General features: G+C 43.5%; 2 protein-coding genes across 3 annotated transcripts in view; one reads left to right on the top strand and one right to left on the bottom strand.

The window, feature by feature from the left end:
* Nucleotides 1-532: 532 nt before the first annotated feature.
* On the bottom strand, nt 533-12,590 carry Erh (ERH mRNA splicing and mitosis factor). The gene is made up of 6 exons (XM_021178628.2): nt 12,502-12,590; nt 11,962-12,097; nt 10,982-11,038; nt 9,155-9,242; nt 4,070-4,190; nt 533-1,031 (listed from the first exon to the last, which is right to left on the bottom strand). Exons 1-6 carry the CDS (start codon nt 12,588-12,590, stop codon nt 929-931), a joined length of 594 nt encoding a protein of 197 aa, XP_021034287.2. The 3' UTR covers nt 533-928.
* The window catches only part of Slc39a9 (solute carrier family 39 member 9), a 39,662-nt gene continuing 29,004 nt past the window's right edge, over nt 12,421-23,078 (top strand). The window contains exons 1-2 of one of the 2 annotated variants that reach the window (XM_021178625.3): nt 12,421-12,614; nt 12,742-13,174. In XM_021178625.3, coding sequence (XP_021034284.1) covers nt 13,079-13,174 — 96 coding nt within the window. In that variant the 5' untranslated portion in view covers nt 12,421-12,614; nt 12,742-13,078. Of the gene's footprint in view, nt 13,175-23,078 lie in introns of both variants that reach the window. The other variant, XM_085830513.1, reaches the window with a different exon arrangement.

A 23,078-nucleotide genomic window follows, 5' to 3' on the forward strand; every position in this document is an offset into this window, starting at 1 on the left:
TTGCTGCAGATTCCCACAGCACAATGACTTCCCAAAGAAGGTTATAAATGGTTTCCAACTTAGGATGGTGTGAAACACACACACACTTTATGTTTTGAATTCCACTTGTCCTAAGCTTATGATGCCAGGTCTAGATACTCGCTAGCAACGCTGGGAAGCTGCAGTGGGGTGAGACACAGCCAGCCACCAGAGGAAAGCAATGTGTCCTGTGCTTAGGTTGTGGCACCAAATGCATTTGGACTTAGACTACTTCCAATTTGTCATAGGATGTCCTCCTACTATTGAGTATAGAAGCATCTAATATTTGTATCCACAACAGATACAAATATTGGCACAATTGAGATTTATTGATTGCTGGAAAAAATGAGGTAAAGGCTTAATGTCATAGAAATCACAGCAAAATGTGTCCAAATGTGAACTCAAGTTCTTTGTGTAGCAGCCTGCTGATTCTAAAACTGAAATGGTCTGTCAGACAATTCAATATGTAGAGACAAAAAACCCAAATAAATAAGAAAACCACTCAGTGAGAAAATACAACTACAGAACATTTCTTTATTTTTCACTAAGACTTTCCCAGAGGATAGAACTAACCTTGTCCCCACCCCACCCCCTACGAAGGGTTAGTGCGCGCACTGCTTACTTTAAAGCAGACTCAAACAGTTTCAAGGACTGGAACCAACCTTAAATGGCAAAAATGTTTTCTATTTGTATTATCATAAAAATGTTTAAGTAAAAAAATGAAAGTAAAGGAGCAAAGGGCCATGGTGGCTTCAGAGTGACAAGATCATTCACGGTTCGTGTCAGACATTCAATCTTGGCTTGAGTGTAACAACGTTGAAACAGGATCGCTATCATACAAAAGGTTCACTACAGTACACTGTATGTACCTGTTCCAAGTCCACCCCCAGCCCCAATGCTTCCGACTCAATTACTTCCCAGCCTGTTGGGCCTGCCGACGGAGGAGCACGTAGATCTTCTCTTTGATCCAGTCTTTGTTATATGGCTGGTATGTCTGTGTATCAGCTCGGTAACTGAGAACAGAAAGTTACAGCGGTCAGTTAGAACTGCCCAGGGTGGCTTCAACCTGCATATTTTTACACACAAAGAGAACCAAAAGTGGACAATGCTGCTGTGGGTTTTTTGTTTTGTTTTTTAAAGATTTATTTATTTTATGTATATGAGCACAGCTGCTGTCTTTTAGACGCACCAGAAGAGGGCATCCCATTACAGATGGTTATGAGCCAAAATGTGGTTGCTGGGAATTGAACTCACAGAACCTCTGGAAGAGCAGTCTTTACCACTGAGCCATGTCTCTAACCCAATGCTGCTGTTTTAACAAACAGATCTGTATCACCTAGTATGATCTGATGGTGGTAAAAGCCAAAGCCCAGAACTCTGAAGCACCCAGTTAACACACTTGCTGACCAAAAACCTTGTGTTTTTTTCTACTACATAGCTTCATTTTTATTGATCTATTTTTATAATTCTTTTAGTGATTAATAGCAATAGCTAAACACTAGTACAAGGTTTAGATTTGCTCAACTTATTCTAAGAAATCAACTAAGAAATCTCTAATAGAATATTAATTCAATAATGATATCCTGCTATTTAAGGAACTCACAGTTTTTTTTTTTTTTTTTTTTTGGTTTTTCGAGGCAGGGTTTCTCTGTTTCCTTGGCTGTCCTGGAACTCACTCTGTAGACCAGGCTGGCCTCGAACTCAGAAATCCGCCTGCCTCTGCCTCCCGAGTGCTGGGATTAAAGACGTGCGCCACCACGCCTGGCGGAACTCACAGTTTTAAGATTTGCTTTTTAAAATAAAAACCAAAGGCCTACAGATGAAAATTTCAGAAGAGCATCTCTTTTAGAAGGAAAGGGGAAGGCAGGAAGACTCGCAGCAGCAGCAACAGCAGCAGGTTTTCAGGTCTGCAGTACACTGAGTCAGTCAAGGTTATCTTTATGAGAGTTGAACAGACACTTTCCAGCTGGCCTGAAACTCAACTCTATGTGGAGGAATACACACTAAAGCTGCAGTACAGGGATGGAGAGACAGCTTAGGGAGTGGTTAAGAGCACTGGTTGCTCTCTATCTAGAGGATCTGGGTTTGATCCCCAGTACCCACATGTAAAGATCACATGGGTCTGTGACTCCAGTACCAGGGGATCCAATGTCTTCTTCTGACTTCTGAAGGCACTGCATGTACATAGTATACAGATATATATGCAGACGAAAACACCTATACACAGAAAATATCAAACAAACAAACAAAAATCTGTAGTATAACAAGGGCACCAGGTGTGGTGGTATAGAATCCCAGCACTTGGAGGCAGAGGCAGACACTTGAATTTGAGGCCAGCCTGGTCTACAGAGCAAGTTTCAGGACAGTCAGGGATACACCCTATCTCAAACTAACAAACCTAAAAGACAAACTGGGGGGAGGGTGCTCGAAAGATGGCTCCAGAGGACTTTGGGTTCAACTCCCAACACCCACACAACGGCTCATACCCATCTGTATGTAACTCCAGTTCCAGAGGGTTTGACACCCCTCTTCTGGCCCCTGAGAGCATCAGAAACACATGTAGTTAACAGACATAAGATGCAGACAAGACAACCATACAAATAATAATAGTAATAATAAATTAGACAAGTGATAGCATGTTTTAAAATTAAAATTAGCCAGGTGGTGGCACAGGCCTTTAATCCCAGCACTTGGGAAGCAGAGGCAGGTGAATCTCTAAGTCAAGGCCAGCCTGGTTTACTACAGAGTGAGTTCTAGGACAGCCAGGGCTAAACAGAGACCCCCAACCCCACAAAGTTGTTACTAAGCACAGGATATTACTTTAAGTATCTGAATTAGCTCTCTTCATCTTTCTAAAAAATATTCCTGTAAGTAGCTACAATTATGTTTAAAAATAAAAAGGAAGTAAGAAAATCCAGGGTTAAAGTGAAGCAACCTAATAGCCAAGTGGTGCTAGGCAAGATTCATTTCCCTCAGATCATAAATCTTGCCATCCATTATACACAGTACAGCTCAACACTCCAGGCATCAGAACCCTCACCAGGACCCACTAAGCTAAAGCTACCTTATTATGACTCACAGCACTAAAGACTGAAATGGGGCTTCGTGCCTGGTAAGCAGGCAGTTTACCCTGAGCTATACACACCCAAGTCTACGCTAAATTGTCTAGCCTTAAACTAAACTTTCCATCCTCCTGCCTCACCCTCTCAATTAGCTGAGATCACAAGCCTGTACCCCCCGCCCCCACAGGGCCAACTTCCAATAAGGAAAATAAACTCCAAAGAAGGAATGCTCTATATTACCAACACCAGTTTTTTTCTGCAGCCAGGCCAGAGGTCGTTTACTACAGCGCATAGACTTCCTATTGTCTAACACGACTAATCAAATATTAGCAATCAGTTCTTTTTTTTTTTTTTTGGTTTTTCGAGACAGGGTTTCTCTGTGTAGCCCTGGCTGTCCTGGCACTCACTTTGTAGACCAGGCTGGCCTTGAACTCAGAAATCCGCCTGCCTCTGCCTCCCGAGTGCTGGAATTAAGGTGTGCGCCAGATTAAGGCTTGCGCCACCACGCCCGGCAATCAGTTCTTTACTAATGTTGTTTTATGGAAATTTCCAAAAAGTGAATAATTTCCTAGGATCATGCTCTGTTCATATATTCTAATTAAATAAGTACCAATCTAGTCTACTTCAAGGTGTACTACTGACAATAAAATGTAACAAGCAGGCCAGAATCTGAAATCTCACACCAACGAAACAAAACAAGCCCTGTTTACACAGGGTAGGACTAAGACTTCAAGAACAGACCCTTGGTTTTAATCTGAAAACAATTTAGGAAAAAGTAAAAGGGCTAAGAACCCAAGACAAGGACTATCCCACACAACGTGGAGCCCGTCTATCCTCACCTCAAGCTAGCAACTGCCAAGCCCCTCATGCCTTCAGCTCTATAGCGTTATTTTAACTTTTTATTTACATGTAAGTGAAACACTGGCAACTATATAAATGGACAAAAACCAGAAAAATACAAATTAAAAGATATAGTGGCTAATACTTACACCAGACAGCTGAGGTCTGCCAGATCGTCAATAAAATCAAACAACTGACTGATATCGTATGTGATGGAAGGGCTGTTGGGATTCATCCTCTTCAGATGTTCTTCATACATTTTACAAACACCTGTGGGAGAACATGAGAACATAGCAGTGCTGTATCTGCCGTAGGAAGACTGACCTGGAAAAGGACTTTGTTTTAATTTCTGTGACTAGCAATTTAAATTTATGACAGTATTGATAACTATTTTGTGCTTTATAATTAGATGGTTACTTCAAACCCCTGCAGTTGAACAAAACACTAAAGTCTGGGCTAGGCATCTGGATAGACCGCTAGCTCAGGGCCTGTATTTGTTTGGTCATTAACAATGACCCTTTCCATATAGTATTGTGATTCTTTTGTTGTTGTTTTTCCATTCCCCAAGACAGGGTCTGTCTACATAACCCTGGCTGTCCTGGGATTCAGATTCTCCTACCTCTGCCTCCCAATTTAATTCCTCTGCTGGAATTAAAGGTACGTGCCACCATGATCAGGCTGTAGTGTGATTCTTTTTTTTTTTAAATCAGAATTTTAAAAAAATTACTTGTCTGTTTACTTAACATGTGAGTACACTGTCACTCTCTTCAGACACCCCAGAAGAGGGCATCAGATCCCATTTCAGATGGTTGTAAGCCACCGTGTGGTTGCTGGGAATTGAACTCAAGACCTCTGGAAAAGCAGCCAGTGGTCTTAACTGCTGAGCCATTTCTCCAGCCCATAATGTGATTCTTTTTTTTTCTTTGAGACAGGGTTTCTCTGTATAGCCCTGGCTGTTCTGGAACTCACTTTGTAGACCAGGCTGGCCTCGAACTCAGAAATCCGCCTGCCTCTGCCTCCCGAGTGCTGGGATTAAAGGTGTGCGCCACCACGCCCGGCCTCCATAGTGTGATTCTTTTATCAAGGTTCCCAGTAAATCTTTCTAAAGCTGGAGAGCAGAATACGGAAATTTCCTATTTTACCTTTAAATTTTGATGCAATGGAAGAAGTCACAGTAATTGGTGACAAAGTTGGAACTTACCCTAATACGGCACCGACGAGCCTAGATGCTGGACTCCAGAGGAATCCAGAAAGCTAGCTTATTTATCACACAACGAAGACCGACAACTCTGCCCAGAAACCACCTGACAAACAGTAAACCCCTTCCATAGGGTTTACTGTATGTAGATGTACGGAGTCTATCTGAAGTAACATATATGAAGCATTACATTAGCACAAGCAAAGCTTGTAAATACTCCAAAATAAGAAGAAAACCAGGTGTGGTGGTCACATATGTAATCCCAGTATTTGAGAAGCTAAGGCAGAAGTTCTCGCTCATCCTCAGCCACAGTGAGTTTCAGTCTGGCTTACTATAAACTGTCTCAAAAAACCCAAACCAAACCTCCACAATCAATAATGGTAGCATTAACAATTATCAACAGAGCACATTACCTGTTAACTTCCAACCAGGAAAGTGTTCTACAAATGGGGGAACTTACCTGTTCAGCCCATTGCTACCACCTTGCTCAAGGAACAAGTTAGTTACTTGTGGGCAACATGCCCTATATTGTAGTATATGTATAAGCTCTTAAGGAACCTCTAAAGTAACTTTTAAAAGCTGGGGTTGAGTTCCTGCACACCTTTAATCCCAGCTTTCAGGAGGCAGAAGCAGGTAGATTTCTGTGAGTTGGAGGCCAGTCTGGTCTACAGAGCAAGTTCTAGGACAGCCAGGGCTACACAGAGGAAACGGAAGTAAAATGCCATCCATCTTCTCCCACTTTTGCGACAGACAGGGTGTTTTCACTGCCTGTATCTTACTCAGATGAGGCTGGCCATCGAGCTGCTAGGATCCACCTGTCTCTACACTTCAGCATCAGATTACAAGCACAGGTTTGGCTTGTTTACAGGGGTTTTGGACTCTCACATTCATTGGTGCTTATGCCTTTACTGAGCTATCCCTCCCCCCTTAATGGCTACTAGCACACTACACTGAAATCCTGTAACTCTAAGAATTAAAAAGGAAGTCAAGTTACCCAGGAAGGTAACTTCACTGCGCATCTTTACAAGCACTGGCCTGTTGCATGGACACAGACTGCCTGCTACCATCAGGAGGAAGAATGAACATTGACTCAGCACTTCACTGCAGGCTGTTGCCACAACAAAGAGGCAAGAAGTAAAAAGGCATCTAGCTAGACCAGAGAAGAAGTAAACTGCCTCTATTTGCGTATGAGGTGGTCTTGTAGATATGAAGCCACCAAGACATGATTAGAATGAACAAATGAAGTATCAAGGCTGTAACATACATGAAATCAGCTCTATTTCTATATACCTCCCACCAAAAAAGAAAAGAAACTTAAACTCCATATAAAGCTCTTACCAATAAATTTGGTAAATAAATTTACCAGCATCAGATTTGAGTGGAAGGAGGAAGGGAAGGATATAGAGGCAGATTTTCAAGGTAGAGAAAGTGTCTGCTTTTGGCATTGGTAGGCATGAACCCAGGACTTCATGAATGTTAAGCAAACTCTCTACTACGGAGCAATGCCCCAGCCTCTAAGGTACCCTCTACACCCTACCCACTCGGGTTTTATCAGAAAGCACCCAGTATCCAGCTCATGCTGTCCTGCAACTTACTATGTAGCTCAGGCTGGCTTCCACATCCTCCTTTGACCTTAGCCTCAGTAGTGCTGGAATTACACACAAGGGTAATGACCACTGTTTGTCGTTTAATTTTGTTTTTTCCTTTTCAATAGGATGTAGCCCAGGCTAGCCTTGAAATCACTGTAACTGAGGATAAACTTGAACTACTTCTGATCTTCTTGCCTCCCTTTCCCAAGTGCTAGAACTACAGGTTCGGACCTCTATGCCTGTTTATGGGGTGCCAAGGAACAAATTCAGGCTTTGTACACGCTAGGCAACTATTCTATAAAATAAGCTACACTTTAAGCTCATAAATGACCATTTGTAATCTAAAAAATGAAATCAAGTTATAAAACAGAGAAGAACCTTAAATGCATCCTGTTTTTATGCTGGTGTTGCAGAAACCAGCACAAAAAGTTTGTCTGCAGTAGTCACAACCAGCACACTGGGCCTGTGCGGGGTCAGCATCCATGGGCTTAATTAACCGTGGGATGGAAACATTTGAAAAACAATCCCCACAGGTACTCAACATTTATACTTTTTTCTTATTTCTTCATCAAAAAATGTGTAATATTGGGCTGGAGAGATGGCTCAGTGGCTAAGAGCACCGACTGCTCTTCCCGAGGTCCTCAGTTCAATTCCCAGCATCCACATGGTGGCTCCCAATCACCTGTAATGGGACCTGATGCCCTCTTCTTGTGTGTGTGAAGACAGCTACAGTGTACTCAAATAAATAAAATACATACATAAATCTTTTTTTAAAAAACTGTGTAACATTACTTACATATTACTCTGTTTGGGTACTACAGGGTTAAAGACTAGTCATTGCCATGGGCTTGGAGGGCAAGGCAGGCATTAATTTTAGGGCAATGAAACCTTTCTTTATGACTCTATATTGACAAGTCAACCAATTTGGCAAAATTCACATACTGGACAACACAGAATGAACCCTAATGTAAACTACGAGACTGAGTTACCAATGTGTTAGCCCCAGTCCATCACTGTAACAACCTACCATAAGATGTTAATAACCGATAGAGGCAGGGGGACTAACTTTATACTCTGTTCAACTTTTCTACAAACTCAAACCCATATAGCAATTAAAGTACAGTAATTCAAAACATTAGAGGCAGACATGGTGGCAGATTATCTACAATCCCAGTACCCAGGAGCCACAGTAGGTAATCTTGCATTCCTGAATATTGGCCTGGATAGGTATCAAAACTCTGTCATAAATAGACAATAAAGTTACAAGGCTAGGAAAGGCCACCGTCTTCAGTTCAAACATTACAACACGGACCCAGAGACATTCTGTCGAAGGCAGTTCTTCTGCTATGTAGTTGACCTTAATAACAAAAGGTTAGCAAAATGGACCTGAAGACATTGCAAGCCTCTCCTCTCCCTGAAAAACCCAACTTTCCCCTTTTTATAAATAAATAAGACAGGGTTTCTCTATGTAGTCCTCGCTGTGCAGGAAATCAGTTTGTAGACCACGGTGGCTTCAAACTCAAGTATCTACCTCCTTTACCTCCCAAGTGCTGGGGTTAAAGGTGTGTGTCACATCACCCGCCTTCCCTTTCCATCTTTAGGAGCTGAATGTGATGGCAGTGCCAAGCGTATTGCACAGGCTCCTAGAAGTCATCCTTATTATCAGCAGCTTTTGTTTGCACAGTTATAATCAGCTCCATTTGGAGGCTAATAAACCCAGTTAGTTTTGAATAATCAACAGTTTTAGGGATCCATTGTGCAGCCAAACCAACTATATAACTTTTTGATAGAAAGAAGCAAAGAACAATTTCCTAGCAATGTTAGGCAGTACAACCAGTTAATATGTAATGATTAAGCACAAAACCAAATCCACTTAGCAGCAAACAGCCTGTGCTCTAACGGCTCCCTGGGTATGAGTCTGCTGTGAGTTTAGCATATGCACTATAAATCATACTGACCTGTTCCTGTGAATCTTGACTTTCCCTGAACTAACTTATTTTACGTTTCAGAACCAACAGTAACTCAAGAGTGTTACAGTTTAGCAGAATATGTCAGAGAGATGTATATAAAACGCACCACATATCGTAACAAAATGCAGTAACAAGTAATATCCCACACTAAAAACCTATTTTTCCTGCTTAAATGAGTACTTCAAGAAATGTAGGGGGGAACCAGGACGTAGTAGCGCATGCCTTTGATCCCAGCACTCGGGAGGCAGAGGCAGGTGGATTTCTGAGTTCGAGGTCAGCCTGGTCTACAAAGTGAGTTCCAGGACAGCCAGGGCTATACAGAGAAACCCTGTCTCGGAAAAACAAACAAACAAACAGAAATGAAGAAATGTAGGGGGAAAAAAAAGATTCCAGTTCCCACATGCTATTCATCCCCCAGAGAGCAGCGTGTGTGAGGACTGTAAAAACCTCCCCCTCATTACCTTTGTGCTCACTCACCTTCCATGCACTCATTCACAGACTCATAGTCAGCGTAAGTCCTGCCCTCTGGCCTCTTGGTAGGCTGTACCAGCAAAATAGTGTGAGACTGAAGGGGAAAAACAGCGTCAATGAATATCCCAACATTCGACTCAGAAATCCTTATCACCACAGAAGCCCCCGACGTGACACAGACTTTAGTTACTAAAGCGTAATTGACTAGGTTGCTCATCCGCAGTTCTTGTTTCCATATCAGTGCCGGGCTCACAACTCCCTTAACTAAGTCAGCCCCTTACCCTCTGGGTCATTTCTCAAACTCCAAATATACCCGCTCCTGCATTTTTTCTTATTAACCTTTAGAACCCATTTTCTGTTTCCACTAGCCTCTAGCTCTATTAACTCAATAAAAACTAAGACATGGGGTAAAGGAGAAAAGGAAATACTATAATCACCATATCAACCTAAGGCCTTTCCTGACTTGAGCACAACAGCGGAGCCACATTTTATACAGGAGTTACCTCCCATATCAAGGTGTAAGATAAAGTAACAATATAAAATGTATATAGTAAATACCACACTAAAATTATCCATTGAACTATTCACCTAGATAACTTGCCTGAAGGGGCCAGTTCATACCCAAATAATTTATCTTTGAATGTACAAAATCTTTGACTGTACCAGAGGAGCAGGACTTCACTGAAAGCTTTCCTCTCCTGCTCACTGGGGAGCGGAGTCAGTTTCAGAGTTCTCACTATATTTGGGGACAGAAATGAATTCTTTGGGTTTGTCCTGAGCCTATAGGATGTTTTATAGCATCTTTGGTCTCCACTCACTAGATCTCACTAACACCAAATAAGCAAAACCCAAAAATGTCTTTAAATAAGTGAAGGAGGCATCCTGACCAGCATAGTCTTATGTAGTGTCTCCCGTGCATTTAAGAATGATTAATTAGCCGGGTAGTAGTGGTGCAAGCCTTTAATCCCAGTACTTGGGAGGCAGAGGCAGGCGGATTTCTGAGTTAGAGGCCAGCCTGATCTACAGAGTGAGTTCCAGGACAGCTAGGATTATACAGAGAAACCCTGTCTCGAAAAACAAAACAAGATTAATTAATTAAAGAAATGCTAGCATGATGCAACTCCACTACAAGCCCAATTCTTAGCCAAATTATTCCCCTAATTTTCTTCACTTGCAACACTAGTTTCTGATTAAAAAACAAATTCTTATGTCAGGATGCCCAAACTATTTTGAGATAAATAAAATTTAATTATCAACAAACTGAACTGAGAGTCTAAGATTTAGGCTTTCTAGATAAAAACAGAAAGAAAAAAGAAAAGCACTTTAAATTTCATACAGCAAGAGCATTATTACTTCTCCATCCCCAGCAAGATCTGTGTCGTTTTAATTAAGTTTGAGAAGACTTGAGAGAAAACTCTAAGTTGGTAACAAAAGAAACCTGTAGTCATGTGAACAGTGCTTTGTTAGTTATTAATAGCCAGAGAAAGCAGGATGTGTGGTGTAGGGGCTCATAAAAGGCTAGCTACTCAAAAGGTACTTTTGTTGTTGAGAAAATTAGTCTCATGAAAGCCTATTTGCATTTTTGTAATGGCTCATCCTAGACAAGCTATTCATTCTTTGCCACATTTTTTAAAAAAAATTTAAGGCAAATTAAGGAATAACTTGAAATAATAACATTTGAAAGCTACAAACACACCTGCTCCAAATATTTTCCTTTTGTTTACTTAAAAATAAGAGGGCAGAAGTACTGGAGACATGGCTCAGTGGTTAAGCCCACAAGCTGCTCTTCCAAGGGACTAGTTTTCAATTCCCTGCACTCGCACGGTCGCTTACCATCACAGGTAATTCCAATCCTGGGGATCGGACGCCCTCTTCTGTCTGTCGCAGGCACTGCATGCAAGTGGCACACAAGACATGCAGGCAAATCACCACACCGAAAAGGAAGATCCCCAAAAGCAAAACAACAACCAGAGTGTTGATGGCTCAGTGGTTAAGAGCACGTGCTACTCTTACAGAGGGCATGAGTTTGGTTCCTAGCACCCACATCCTCCGCTCACAACCGCCTGTTCTAACTCCAGACCCAGGGGATCTCATTCCCTCTTCTGGCCTCTGAGGGCTCCTGTACTCACGTGCAAGCACAGACACACAACTTAACAAATAAAACAAAAACCTTCCCTGCCGGATTTTGGGACCAGGACCCTGGAGTCTCTTTTCAGGCTCCACTCCCAGGAGATTATAAGTAAGAACAAGATTGAAGGCTGACAAAATTGGCAAAACTGGGCAACTAAGGATACTGAAAAAGGAAAAATACTTTTTTTTTTTTTTGGAAGTTCGGGGGTTAGGGGGCAGGCTGAGGCAGCACACTGTAAAGCCAATCCGACCCCCGAAGGCCGACCTACGGAGAACCGTAAGGTGACGGGTGTGTCAGTTTCAGGAAACGTCTAACACACGTTCCCCGGCCATTGTTCCTACAGTCGGCTAGTGCATCTGAAGAGAAATGAACGGCACCCCACACCTCCCTCTTCCAGGCAGCGATCGGCAGGGAGGGCATCGTCTGCCCACCGCATACCTCGCCCCCCACCATCAGGCGGGAGGCGCGCAGCCGCAGGGAGGAGGATCAGGTCCGGGGCCTACGGGCAGGCCCCGCGACTCAGCGCCGGGAAGGGGAAGGGTCCACCCGCGAGCCGGGGGGAAGGGGGCGGGGAGCAGCTCGCTCGCTCGCGCTAGAAGGGCAGGGACGGGAAGGATGGGAAGATGTACCGAGCAGGGGTGGCCCTCTAAGTTGGGGACCCCGGCAACCGCTAAGGACTCACCATCGCGCCAAACGCTCTTGCTGCAGCCGCTGCTAACACCACCGCTGCCGCACACGAGCTCAGCCGCAACGCCGCCAACAGCCAATCCCGCGAGAGCCGCCGCCGGAAGTCGTCGGTAGCGCGACGCAAAGGGAACCTTTCAGACCATAGAGAGACACACGTTTCTGGTTTCTAGAGTGGATACTGACGCTGTTTCAGCCATCTTGGTTAAGGGCGCCGGGATGGGTAAGAGACTCTTTCTCCGCTTTAGGAAGAAGAGTTCGTTTCGGGATTCTGCCTCCTGTACTCTAATTAACAGGCAGGCGGCTAAAGTGATGGGGAATACAACAGCGACACCAGTCGTCTTTTTTTTAAGCCTTTCTTAAAAAATGGCGGCAATATAAGGACCTGGCCGATAGGTCGGTTGTAACCCGGAAGTGCCCTGCTAAAGAGGAGGCGGTGAGACAATCCGGAAGTGGGAGTAATGAAGAGGTGCCACTTGGCGGCCATGGCAGCTGTAGTATTGGCGACTCAGGGTCAGGGCCTGGCTGAGGGAAGTACCATGGGTAGCACCGGGTGTAGGGCAGAGACAGCATCGTGTCGACTTTGCTGTTGAATCCTCCGACCCAAGTGAGAGACTTGCAGGACATCTTGCCCGACTCTAGACTCGGAAGGTAGTTTGCTGGGACTGGTGGGCTGGTCCCTTCCCTGGGGGCGTATCACCTGCGGTGCCACCCCTCGGAACAGGTACAGCGTGCGAAGAAGACACTTGGCTTTACCCCTCTTTCCTGCTGCTACCAGGGACCTTGTCTAGGAGCGGGTCGTCGTGTCACTCTCATTCCGACGATTGAGGTCTCTTTCCGCACAATTTCTCCATCTGTGACCGACCGGAATCTCAGTGGCTGGTAACCGAGTACCTAAGATTGCGCGAAGTTTTCTCTGGTGCTAGAGTCAGCAGAAGGAGCTTGCTTCTTAAGAGAGTGGCGTGCTTCGTGAACACCCCGGCTGGTGGCAAGGCTGAAAGAAGTGGGCAAATTCCCGTTTGCTTGGAAGACCACACGTTTAAACAGCCTAAGCGCCTTTCGAAACTGCGGGAATCTTAAAGCCTGGTGGTAGAGGGTGACTACAGGAGGGCAGAATGGATGACTTTCTCTCCATTAGTCTGCTGTCTGTGGCAATGTTGGTGGGATGTTACGTGGCCGGAATCATTCCTTTGGCTGTTAACTTCTCAGAGGTAAGACATTCTCCATTGTCTGCCAAGCGTTAGGATGACGCTAGACCTAGCGATATTTGCAAAGAAGCTGTTTCTCAGCTCTAAGGTCTCATTAAGGAAAAGATGTAACATTTCACAGTAGAAACAAAGCTTGTGTTCGACCGTATACATCTTAACCAAGAATGGTAGATAGATGATACACTGGAGAACCTGGAGTGTTCAGAATCCTCTGAAAATTATATACCCCCACGACCACCAAAAGTTGGGGCTCTGCATTTTTCAAGAGACAGGAACCACAGTTACATTTCTGATGATTCCTGGAGGTTTCAAGAAATCAAGGTATCAGATAAAACCAAATGGAGACTTACTATTTCACTGAGGTGAAATCAGTATCACAATTTCTTGAGAAAAATCCTGAATGTTTTTGGAGAAAAGCTTAGGATGTCAGCACTGCAATCAGTGGGAGAGGAAAATAACTACAGTAGGTTGTTATTATCATCTCCTTTCACAGAAGCCAGGGCCGGAATGGGTATTCTGAGATTATTTTCAAATCTCTTTGTTTAGAGAGAAACTTTTTGCACGCCTTTAATCCCAGCTCTGGGGAGGCAGAGGCGGATAGATCTCTTGAGTTTGAGGCCAAACCTGGTCTGCAATGCAGGACGCACTTTGGGTTATTTGTTGGGTTGTCATCCACTAAGCAGAGGTTATCAGAGGGGGAGAAAAGATATGCGCGTCTGTTCTTTAGATCATCAGAGTGCCCTCGGTACACAGTGCCCAAAGGTTTAAGGAGAAAAAAACTACTGCATGCAAGAGAATTCCATAGTTTCATCCCCAAAAGCAGTAGTAGAGTAAACCCTTGCCTCAGTTGCTCTATTCCTGAAAGGACTAACTTGCTCAGAGGAAAGATGAGGCATGAGGTAGGCCTCAAAGGGACTGAGAAGGAAGGCATTTGATGAAGGTGGAGAAAGCCTGTGGTGGAAAGGGCGGGGAGTCTAGGCAGGGAGGGGAAATAGGGCCTTCAGCCAGAGAGAAGGAAGGCGTTACCTTGGCTTGCATGTGTTCCTTTTCTATTTCCTTTTCCACCTGTGCCCTTTGGAATCTAATGATACAGTAAGCTTTATTTTTATTTTTATTTATGGATGTTTTGCATACATGTATGTCTGTGTTCCACATGCATTCCTAGTGTCATTGGAGGCCAAAAGAAGTTGTGGAGTCCCCTGGAACTGGAGTTACAAAGTGTCATGAGCCACCATGTGGTCGCTGGGAATTGAACCTGGGTCCTCTGAAAGAGCAGTCAGTGCTTTTACCGGCTGAGCCATCATAACCATAACACTGTTTAAAAAATTATATATATTATGTAACATGACTCACTGAAAGGCTTGGGGTAGAGCCAAATGGTAGTGTTTGCCTAGAATATGCAAAGCCTAAATTTGATTCCTAGCACTGACAAACAAAATCCTAGCAGCACACTCACTCAGCCATATTACAGACAAGGAAATAGGCTATGTAACTTGAAAAGTTCATCAAATGTCTTGGAATGAGATAGTCTGAGTCAGAGCCATTTTCAGCCACTGTCCACCGTGGCAAGGGTACATAGTACATGTACTACGTAGCTCAAGGACAAGTCCAGCTCACAGACTTATGCTGGTAGCTATTTAAATTGTTACTGTTGTTTCCTGTTTTCTGTCAAGGTAGCAGTTGGATAGAGCTGGGCAGCAGGTCACCTGTCAGTCCTTGACCAATGAAACCTCTCTTTTGGGTTACTTTCCTGTCTAGGCTTTCTAAGCCACTTATTAACCATCTAACATAATGGTTTTTGTTTGTTTATTTGTTCTTTCTTTTAAAATATTTATGTGTGTGTGTGTGTTTTGTGTGCAAGAGTATCTGTGCAGCTTGTGTGTGCTTGGTGCTCTTGGAGGCCAGAAGAGAGCATCTGTTTCCCTAGAACTCGACGTGCACCACCACTGACCAGCTGTTTGTTTTTTCAAGACAGGGTTTCTCTGTGTAGCCCTGGCTGTCCTAAAGTCACTCTGTGGACCAGGCTGGCCTCAAATTCACAGGAGTTCCCGTTTCTGCCTCCTTAGAGCTGGGATTAAAGGTGTGCACCTTTGTGCTTCTCTAAAGGATTTCTCAGAACAGAAATGAAGTCAGTTGACAGTTGGAGCCATCAACTCTTACAGCGTCAGTGTTAGAAATGATCTGACCACTAAAATGGGTATGGCATGATTTCTCTTCACTTTCTCCCCACCCAAGAACCACCTGTCTTTGTGGGTGGCTTTTTTTTTTTTTTTTTTTTTTTTTAACCTTTAGGCCTGGAAACTATACCTTCATGAATTTATGATTTGTGAAACAAAGAAGAAAATCTTTAATTATCAAAATCAATCATATATAACTATGGTAATAAAGATGCTAATTTCTCAGCATATGGGGAAGTGAACTAGGCTTGTAAGGAGGCACAGCTCACTTTGAGGTCCTGTGTGGCCTCTTGTGTTTTAGATTCAGTTGCTAAGGAGCTGTTTTCTTTGGCAGTTAGTAACAACGCTGTGGGAACAGACTGCTGGTTTACCTGGATCACACTCCTCGGCTCTCCTGATTGATGAGTGAAGTATAGACAGAAGGCCAGAGTGGGATTTTTAGGTTGATTGCCTGAGAATTATTTTTGTTTTAAATTTCCATTCAAATCCAAAAATGAAATGAAATGAAGTGGAAAAAAGGCATAGCAAATAAAGTCCCACTGGTGTTGTTATTAGAGCCAGCAGACACAGGATTCTTCCTGAAATTATAGTAATATTATTCTGAATACAAGTTTTTTGAAGACTTTCAGCTTGGGGACTTTTGTGTTGGGAGAGAGCAGTTTGAGCTTTCATCTGTAGACTGTGAGTCTGTAGTAGGCAAACGAGGATAGTGGTGCTGTAGGGATGAGGTTAGAGCCTAGTTTGACCAACCACCAGTCTCAGAGGGATGGAGACACCAGTTCACTGGGTATCATCAGGGCTAGCTTGTAATCCCAACCCTCAGGAGGCAGGAAGATTACAGTGTGAGGCCCAGCCTCTGCTGCATAGTGGGTTTCTATTAAGCCTGAGCTAGAAACACCATGTTTCAAAAAGCAAAACAAGAAAGAATACACACTACTTGGTAATTCAAAACAATAGGATTAATACTGAAAGCATACATACAAGCAATATTATACAGTGAGCAGGTTATATTTGGGAATATACATGTTTATACATATATACATCCAATGACAATTAATGAAAAAAAGACATGAGCTTGAAGAGAGCAAGGAGGGGTATATAGAAGGATTTGGAGGGAAGAAAGGGAAGAGAGAAATGTTGTAACTGTATTATAGTCTCAAGACAATAACAAAACCCCACATCAGTGTCATTTGAACCAGCTGTTCCACACTTAGATCCTGTCTGTGCTGGTCTTACAGGCTGCTGTAAAGATGGGATATGATAAGTTTAACCTAGGTCCAGGACATAAGGACATTTGAAAATGTTGGGGAGGATTTTCAGTACTGCTTATAAAACCTTGTAAAATCTTCATTTGATTTATAATTTTTTGGGGGAGGTGGGGTGGGGTACAGGGAACTTCATTGGTGGTCTTCAGGAGAGTAGGGTTCTCTGAGTCCTTCCCTTCTAGGGTTCTGGAATGAAACTCAAGAAGGGAGATGCTCAGTGTTGGGGGCTGAGCAGGGACAGAGACTCCTCAGCATCAGAGAACCTCTCTTCTTCCATTCTTGCTGGTTGTGTGGTCCAAAGCTTCTTGTTTCTTACTCATGTAGGCCATGAGGTCCACCACCATGTTGCTATAGCCATATTCATTGTCATATCAGGAAATGGGCTTTACAGAGTTGTCATTGAGAGCAATGCCAGCCCAGCATTAAAGCTGGAAGAGTGGGCATCAAGGTTAAAGTCACAGGAGACAACCGGGTCCTTACTGTAGCCCAGGATGTCCTTTAGTGTTGTCGTCATACTTGGAAGCTTTCTCCAGGCAGCATGTCAGATCCATGGTGGACACATCGCATGTAGGAACATAGAAGGCAATATTACTGAGCTTCCTGCTCAGCTCTGGGATGACCTTGCCCACAGCCTTGGCAAATGGCTGCAAGGATGATGTTCTGGGTAGCCCCACAGTCATCATGCCATAGCTTTCCATTGACAAGTCTTCTGGGTAGCAGTGATGTCATGAATCCCTCTACAATGCCAAAGTTGTCGTAGATGACACTGGCCAGAGAGCTAAGCCATCGGTGGTGCAGGAAGCATTGCTGACAATCTTGATTGGTCAAGCTTGATTTATATGTTCCTACAACCAAAGTATATGCTGTCACCTAGTTCTTGTGGTCAACCAACAGCCACAACAAATGCTTATATTGTTTGGGGATCTTCAGAGGCCTCCTTGACCAACCATTAATAGAGAGGTATCCCACCTGCCTTAGTTTGGGTTATTGTTGCTATGATGACACACCATGACCAAAGCAACTTGGGGAGGAAAGGGTTTATTTGGCTTACACCTCCATGTCACTGTTTGTTATTGAAGGGAAGGAAGTCAGCACTGGAACAGAGCAGGAACCTGGAAGCAGGAGCAGATGCAGAGGCCATGGGGGCTGTGGTGTGCTGTTTACTGGCTTGCTCAGCCTGCTTTCTTTCTTTCTTTTTTTTAAGGTTTATTTATTCACATATTTTATGTATATCATAAATTACATAAAATATATCATATATCATTTATGTATATCATGCACACCAGAAGAGGGTATCATATCTTATTACAGTGTGATGGTTTCTATATGCTTGATCCAGGGAGTGGCACTATTGGGAGGTGTGGCCCTCTTGTAGTAGGTGTGTCACTGTGGACTTGGATTTAAGACTCACCCTAGCTGCCTGGAAGTGAGTCTTCTCTTAGAGGGCTGAAGATGAAGATGTAGAACTCTCAGGTCCTCCTGCAACATGCCTGCCTGGATGCTGCCATGTTCTTGCCTTGATGATAATGGACTGAACCTCTGAACCTGTAGGCCAGCCCCAATTAAATGCTGTTCTTATAAGTGTTGCCTTGGTCATGGTGTCTGTTCACAGCAGTAAAACCCTAAGTAAGACATACAGATATTTGTGAGCCACCATATGGTTGCTGAGAATTGAATTCAAGACCTCTGGAAGAGCAGTCATGTGCTCCTAACCGCTGAACCATCTCTCCAGCCACCATCTGGACCATCTCACCTGCTTTCTTATTGAACCCAGGGTCATCTTGTCCAGTGGTAGCACCACATACAGTGGGGTGGGATCAATCACTAATTAAGAAGATATCCTAAAGACCTGCCTGCAGCTGAGTCTTATGGAGGCATTTTCTCAATTTATGGAGGCTCCCTCCTCTCTGATAACTCCAGCTTGTGTCAGGTTGACATAAAACTATTTAGGGTGTTGGTAACCCTGGTATTGGCATTTAATAACCTATGATTTCTGAAAACAACTTTATTTATCCTCATAAGGGACTTCAATTTAAACTTTTTATTTTTTTTTTATTAGCTTGTCATTAATTTGGTTTCCTTCTGGCTTTTCATATATGCTTAATTTTGGTTGATCTTTCCTCTACACTTCCTCCTCCCATTCCCCTGACCCTTCTGATGACTTGTTGTTGTGGCAACAAACTTCTGATGATGAGGGAGCTTCCCCTCTCATCTCCTTCACACTCACAGGACCACTTCAGCCTTTGTCCTACAGAGGCTTGTGGTGATGGCTGGCCTTAGCTTTCAGGGCTCATGTTTCCCTTGGAGAAGCCAGGCTTTGCCCTGAAGGCTTCCCTACTTTGTGGCAGTGTTCTTGGTCCGTAACCTTCTTTCTCTTTCTTTACTTGTTTTGTCCTTTCACATTTTGGAGTTTTCTTTTGTGTCTGACTATAATAAGTGACGCATTCAAAATAGATGTCTCTGGCTATTTTGACTTATCACCAAATAAAAGGCTATGTGTTTAAAGGACAAGTTTGTTCAGTTTGCATTTTCTTTGGCAATTGGTCCCCTTTGAGGTAGGTTTGACCAAGTGGCATTTCAAGGACTTTTTGCATTGTCTAGGGACTTATGCTTTTATTCGTTCGTGAGAATGCAATAGCTTTTGCCCCTCTTTTGAATTTCATTTCCAAATAAGACTTTAAAGTTTACCTCAGTAGATTTATCCTTATCTGGAAAGCAGCCAATAGCATGTCTCTCCTCAGATCAGAATTACAGATGATTATTTTGTAAGGCTCTGTGGTTGATAAACTAAGTTTAAGTGAGATAAAATTAGGATATAGTCAGATCCAATGTTTTTATGAAAAACTTATTTTCTCTAAGATGCTATATGGATATGCATAATTAAAATTACTTGTATAATAAAAATAGTCTTTTTTTTCCCTCTTTTCTTTTCTTTTCTTTTCTTTTCTTTTCTTTTCTTTTCTTTTCTTTTCTTTTCTTATGAAAGGGTATTTGATGGCTGGGCAGTGATGGCACACGCACGTCTTTAATCCCAGCACTCAGGAGGCAGAGGCAGGCGGATTTCTGAGTTCGAGGCCAGCCTGGCTACAGAGTGAGTTCCAGGACAGCCAGGGCTACACAGAGAAACCCTGTCTCAAAAACCCAAAAAGAAAGAAAAAAAAAAAAAAAGAAAGAAAGAAAAGAAAAGAAAAGGTCTTCGCTATATATGGTTGGCCTGGAACTCACAGAGACCTGTATCTGCTTCCTGAATGATAGAATCAAAGGTGTGTCCTATACATCAGGCACTGGTATGCATTGTCTTATTTAAGCCTCTGGACAAGATCCGGAGATAGTGTTAATGTAGCTTTACAAATAACTAATTCGGCAGGAGAAGCCACACACTTTGGTGGCAAAAGACTTTGACTCACAGTGTCAGAGTGTTTGTCCACTGAGTGACACCACTTTCCTGATGAGCACTGTAGAGATGGCATGAGAATAGGATCTGTTTAAGTTGGTTCTTTCTACCTACTAAATCGGGAGCATCTCAGCACCAAGAACAGAGAACCTGCCATGGTCTTAGTTGGGGTAGTAAGACTTCAAACCCCCTAGTTAACATTTGTATGTGTGCAAGACCCAGATTCCTATAATATCTGCCCAATTGGAATCTGAAGTAGTTACATTTTGAACTAATATCAGTTTCAACTTGATATCTTCACTGTGTAATCATATTTCATTTTTATGGTGCTAAAAGTGATATCTTTTTAAAAGGAAGAAGAGAAAAACCTATTTAGAATGTTTCTAATTGAAAAGTGTGTGTGTGTGTGTGTCTGTGTGTGTGTGTGTGTCTGTGTTCCTTAGTTGCTTCTTCTCCTTTTGGGGGCAGAGTCTTTCACAGACCATGGAGCTTGCCTTCTACAGCTAGACTTCCTGGCCATCGAGGCTCCCTCCCTGTCAGTGACCTGTCTCTGCCCCAAGAGCTGGTGCTACAGACACGCACCATCACTCCCTAATTTTTATATAAGGATAAGGATCTGAACTCAGATCTACATTTTACCAAACCCTGAGCCATATCCCCAGCCCCATAATTGAAGAACTAAGAAATGAGGCTTTTTTGAATGATGAGATTTCATACCCACTAGGGCTCTGTTTGAAATGCCAGGTAATAAAGAATGGTGTAAATGTGAGTGTGGTACTTAGACCCTGTGGTGGAATTTCAGAAGCCTCTGCAAGGTGAGGTGCTGCATCCCTTTCATCCCAGGTGAGATGGGTGTTCAAAGGCAGGTTTGAGTTCAAAGCCATTCAGGTGTACATATTAGGAACTCTCTTTCAAAAGAAAAGAACGCTAGGCATGGTAGCCCAAGCCTTTAGTCCCAGCACACGGTGGGCAAAGGTAGGTGGATTTTATGAGTTCAAGCTTGACCTGATGTACAGAGTGAGTTACAGACTAGCTAGAGCTACACAGAAAGAAAAAAAGGAAGAAGAGAAAGGGAAAAGAAAAGCAGAAAGCTCCTCACCCTTGAGTACTAGTGTTTGATTTCCAGTTTCCTGAGCCAGAAGTAGTTGGGTTATTTATTGGGTTAGAAATCCTGTCTCAGTGACATGGGCTGTGAAGTAACAAGGTCCAGATGATTACATTCATCAGGGAAGGTTCTCCTTGCTGCCTTGATCCTATGCATTTATTAGAAACTAGCTAATCCTTGGCTCTCCATCGAGCTGTACTCTCTGCTTCATTTCTTTATGCAGTTAACAGGCAAATGGGAGAACACTTGCTAAAAGCAAGAAAACTGCCAAACAATAAAATAAGTTTTGCCGACAGGCAGTTTAGCATGGTGATTAAGAGTATAAACTCTGGGGTTAGATTTCATAGGTTCAAGTCATTGTTCTGCCACTTACTGGCTATATGAGGCTAGACAAATTACTTTCTAGGGCTCGGTTTCTCCAGCTGTACGTACAGTGGGGATAATAGAAGTACCTAGCTCATAGGATTGTTGCCAGGATCAACTGAGCTGAGACATGTAAAGGGATTGTAGTAGAAGGTGTAGATTACTGAGTACTTGACAACTGCTAGTTATACAGTGATGGGCGAAGAGTATTGGGGACACCTTTCCTGTCTAGAACTTGGCTGTCCAGAAACCTAGTTAGTCCAAAGAAGCAGCCGATCTGATTTGTTAGACCTGAGAGTAAGCATCTGGTTTTCTCTGTGTCGCCCTCGGTTCTCATGTAGCTCCTGCTTTTTCTCATAAACTATTGGGCCAGGTACCAGTTGAGTGCCTTTTGTTCCAGATTCAATCTTCATCATCTCTGCAAAAACATGTACCTGGACCTTTAAATAGTTTGTTTGCCAGCTGGCAGGATGTTAACTCCTTGTCAATAGAGGAGGCTGAAGAGAAATTATAAGAGGGAGGTGTTACCCTTCTGGCTCTGGCAAGCTGGCTGAGCAGGCTCCTGGGCAGTTTCTCTGGCACTGATTTCTTTAGCATGCCAGCCTCCCCGCACAATGTCTATTCCTGGCAGAGCCTGCAGTGTGCCTGGAGTCTTAACCCCTCTGGGTAGGCTTCTCTGCACCCAGCTCTTACATTGCAGCCAGCTGTTCAGTCTAGGCTCTTGGGGCACGCAGCAGGCATCAGTTCCATCGGCACCCCTCCTGAGTGTTTTATGGAACAGTCCCCAGTGAGACACCCATGATCAGCTATCCCAACACCCTGGAGTGCTTGTTTCCAGTGAGTTCTACCAGCATGGTAACTCGGAAACTTCCACTGTTCATCGAACTCCAGCTATGCCCTCTTCAGCAGGGCGTGTGGACCTCGGTCTTCTTTTTTTTTTTTTTGGTTTTACGAGACAGGGTTTCTCTGTGTAGTCGTGGCTGTCCTGGAACTCACTCTGTAGTCCAGGCTGTCCTCGAACTCAGAAATCCGCCTGCCTCTGCCTCCCGAGTGCTGGGATTAAAGGTGTGCGCCCCCACGCCTAGCTTGGACCTCGGTCTTCTTATTTATTTTTGAGATACTCTTATCTCTGTCCTTAGGTGGTGGCCACTCCTTTTATTTGTATATTCTTTAAAGTTCTTTCTAATTAGCCAATTATTTTAGCTCCCTGTTAAAGTTCTTTATATTCAAATTTGCCTGTTCAAATGACTTTATGGTTTCTCTATCTTGGTTAAACTCTAACTGATACAGTTCATAAAATCAAACATCACCAAGGCTAAGCAGTCACCCTCGTCTGGCATAAGATCCAACAGTGTAACTGGGGCAAAGGGGTGTGTTCCTGTAGCCCCAGCAATGCTGGAGGCTGAAGCAAGAGGATTACGTGAGCCTAGAAAGGCCAGCTGGAGCAACATAGCAAGATCCATGTCTTAAAAGTCAGTCCAGTGCCATAGTGCCTGGCAGCTGACCTTCAGTGTCTGCTGTGGAATTGTTAGGTAGTAATGAGAGCTGGGAGGGACAGAAAACCACCCATTATTTGATACATGGTGCCAGATACTGCCGGAGC

Source organism: Mus caroli, unplaced genomic scaffold (genome assembly GCF_978045245.1).
Source record: "Mus caroli unplaced genomic scaffold, Mus_caroli_1 scaffold_14, whole genome shotgun sequence".
In the NCBI taxonomy this organism is placed as follows: domain Eukaryota; kingdom Metazoa; phylum Chordata; class Mammalia; order Rodentia; family Muridae; genus Mus; species Mus caroli.

Excerpts from the sequence above, each read along its gene's own strand:
- Erh (XM_021178628.2), bottom strand. The coding sequence starts at position 12,590 with ATGTCCTGCAAGTCTCTCACTTGGGTCGGAGGATTCAACAGCAAAGTC. Across the intron at positions 11,039-11,961 it reads CAAGAGCGTTTGGCGCGATG|TGCCTGCGACAGACAGAAGA; the intron begins GTGAGTCCTTAG and ends ACTTGCATGCAG. Across the intron at positions 4,191-9,154 it reads TGTGAATGAGTGCATGGAAG|GTGTTTGTAAAATGTATGAA; the intron begins GTGAGTGAGCAC and ends GTTCTCCCACAG.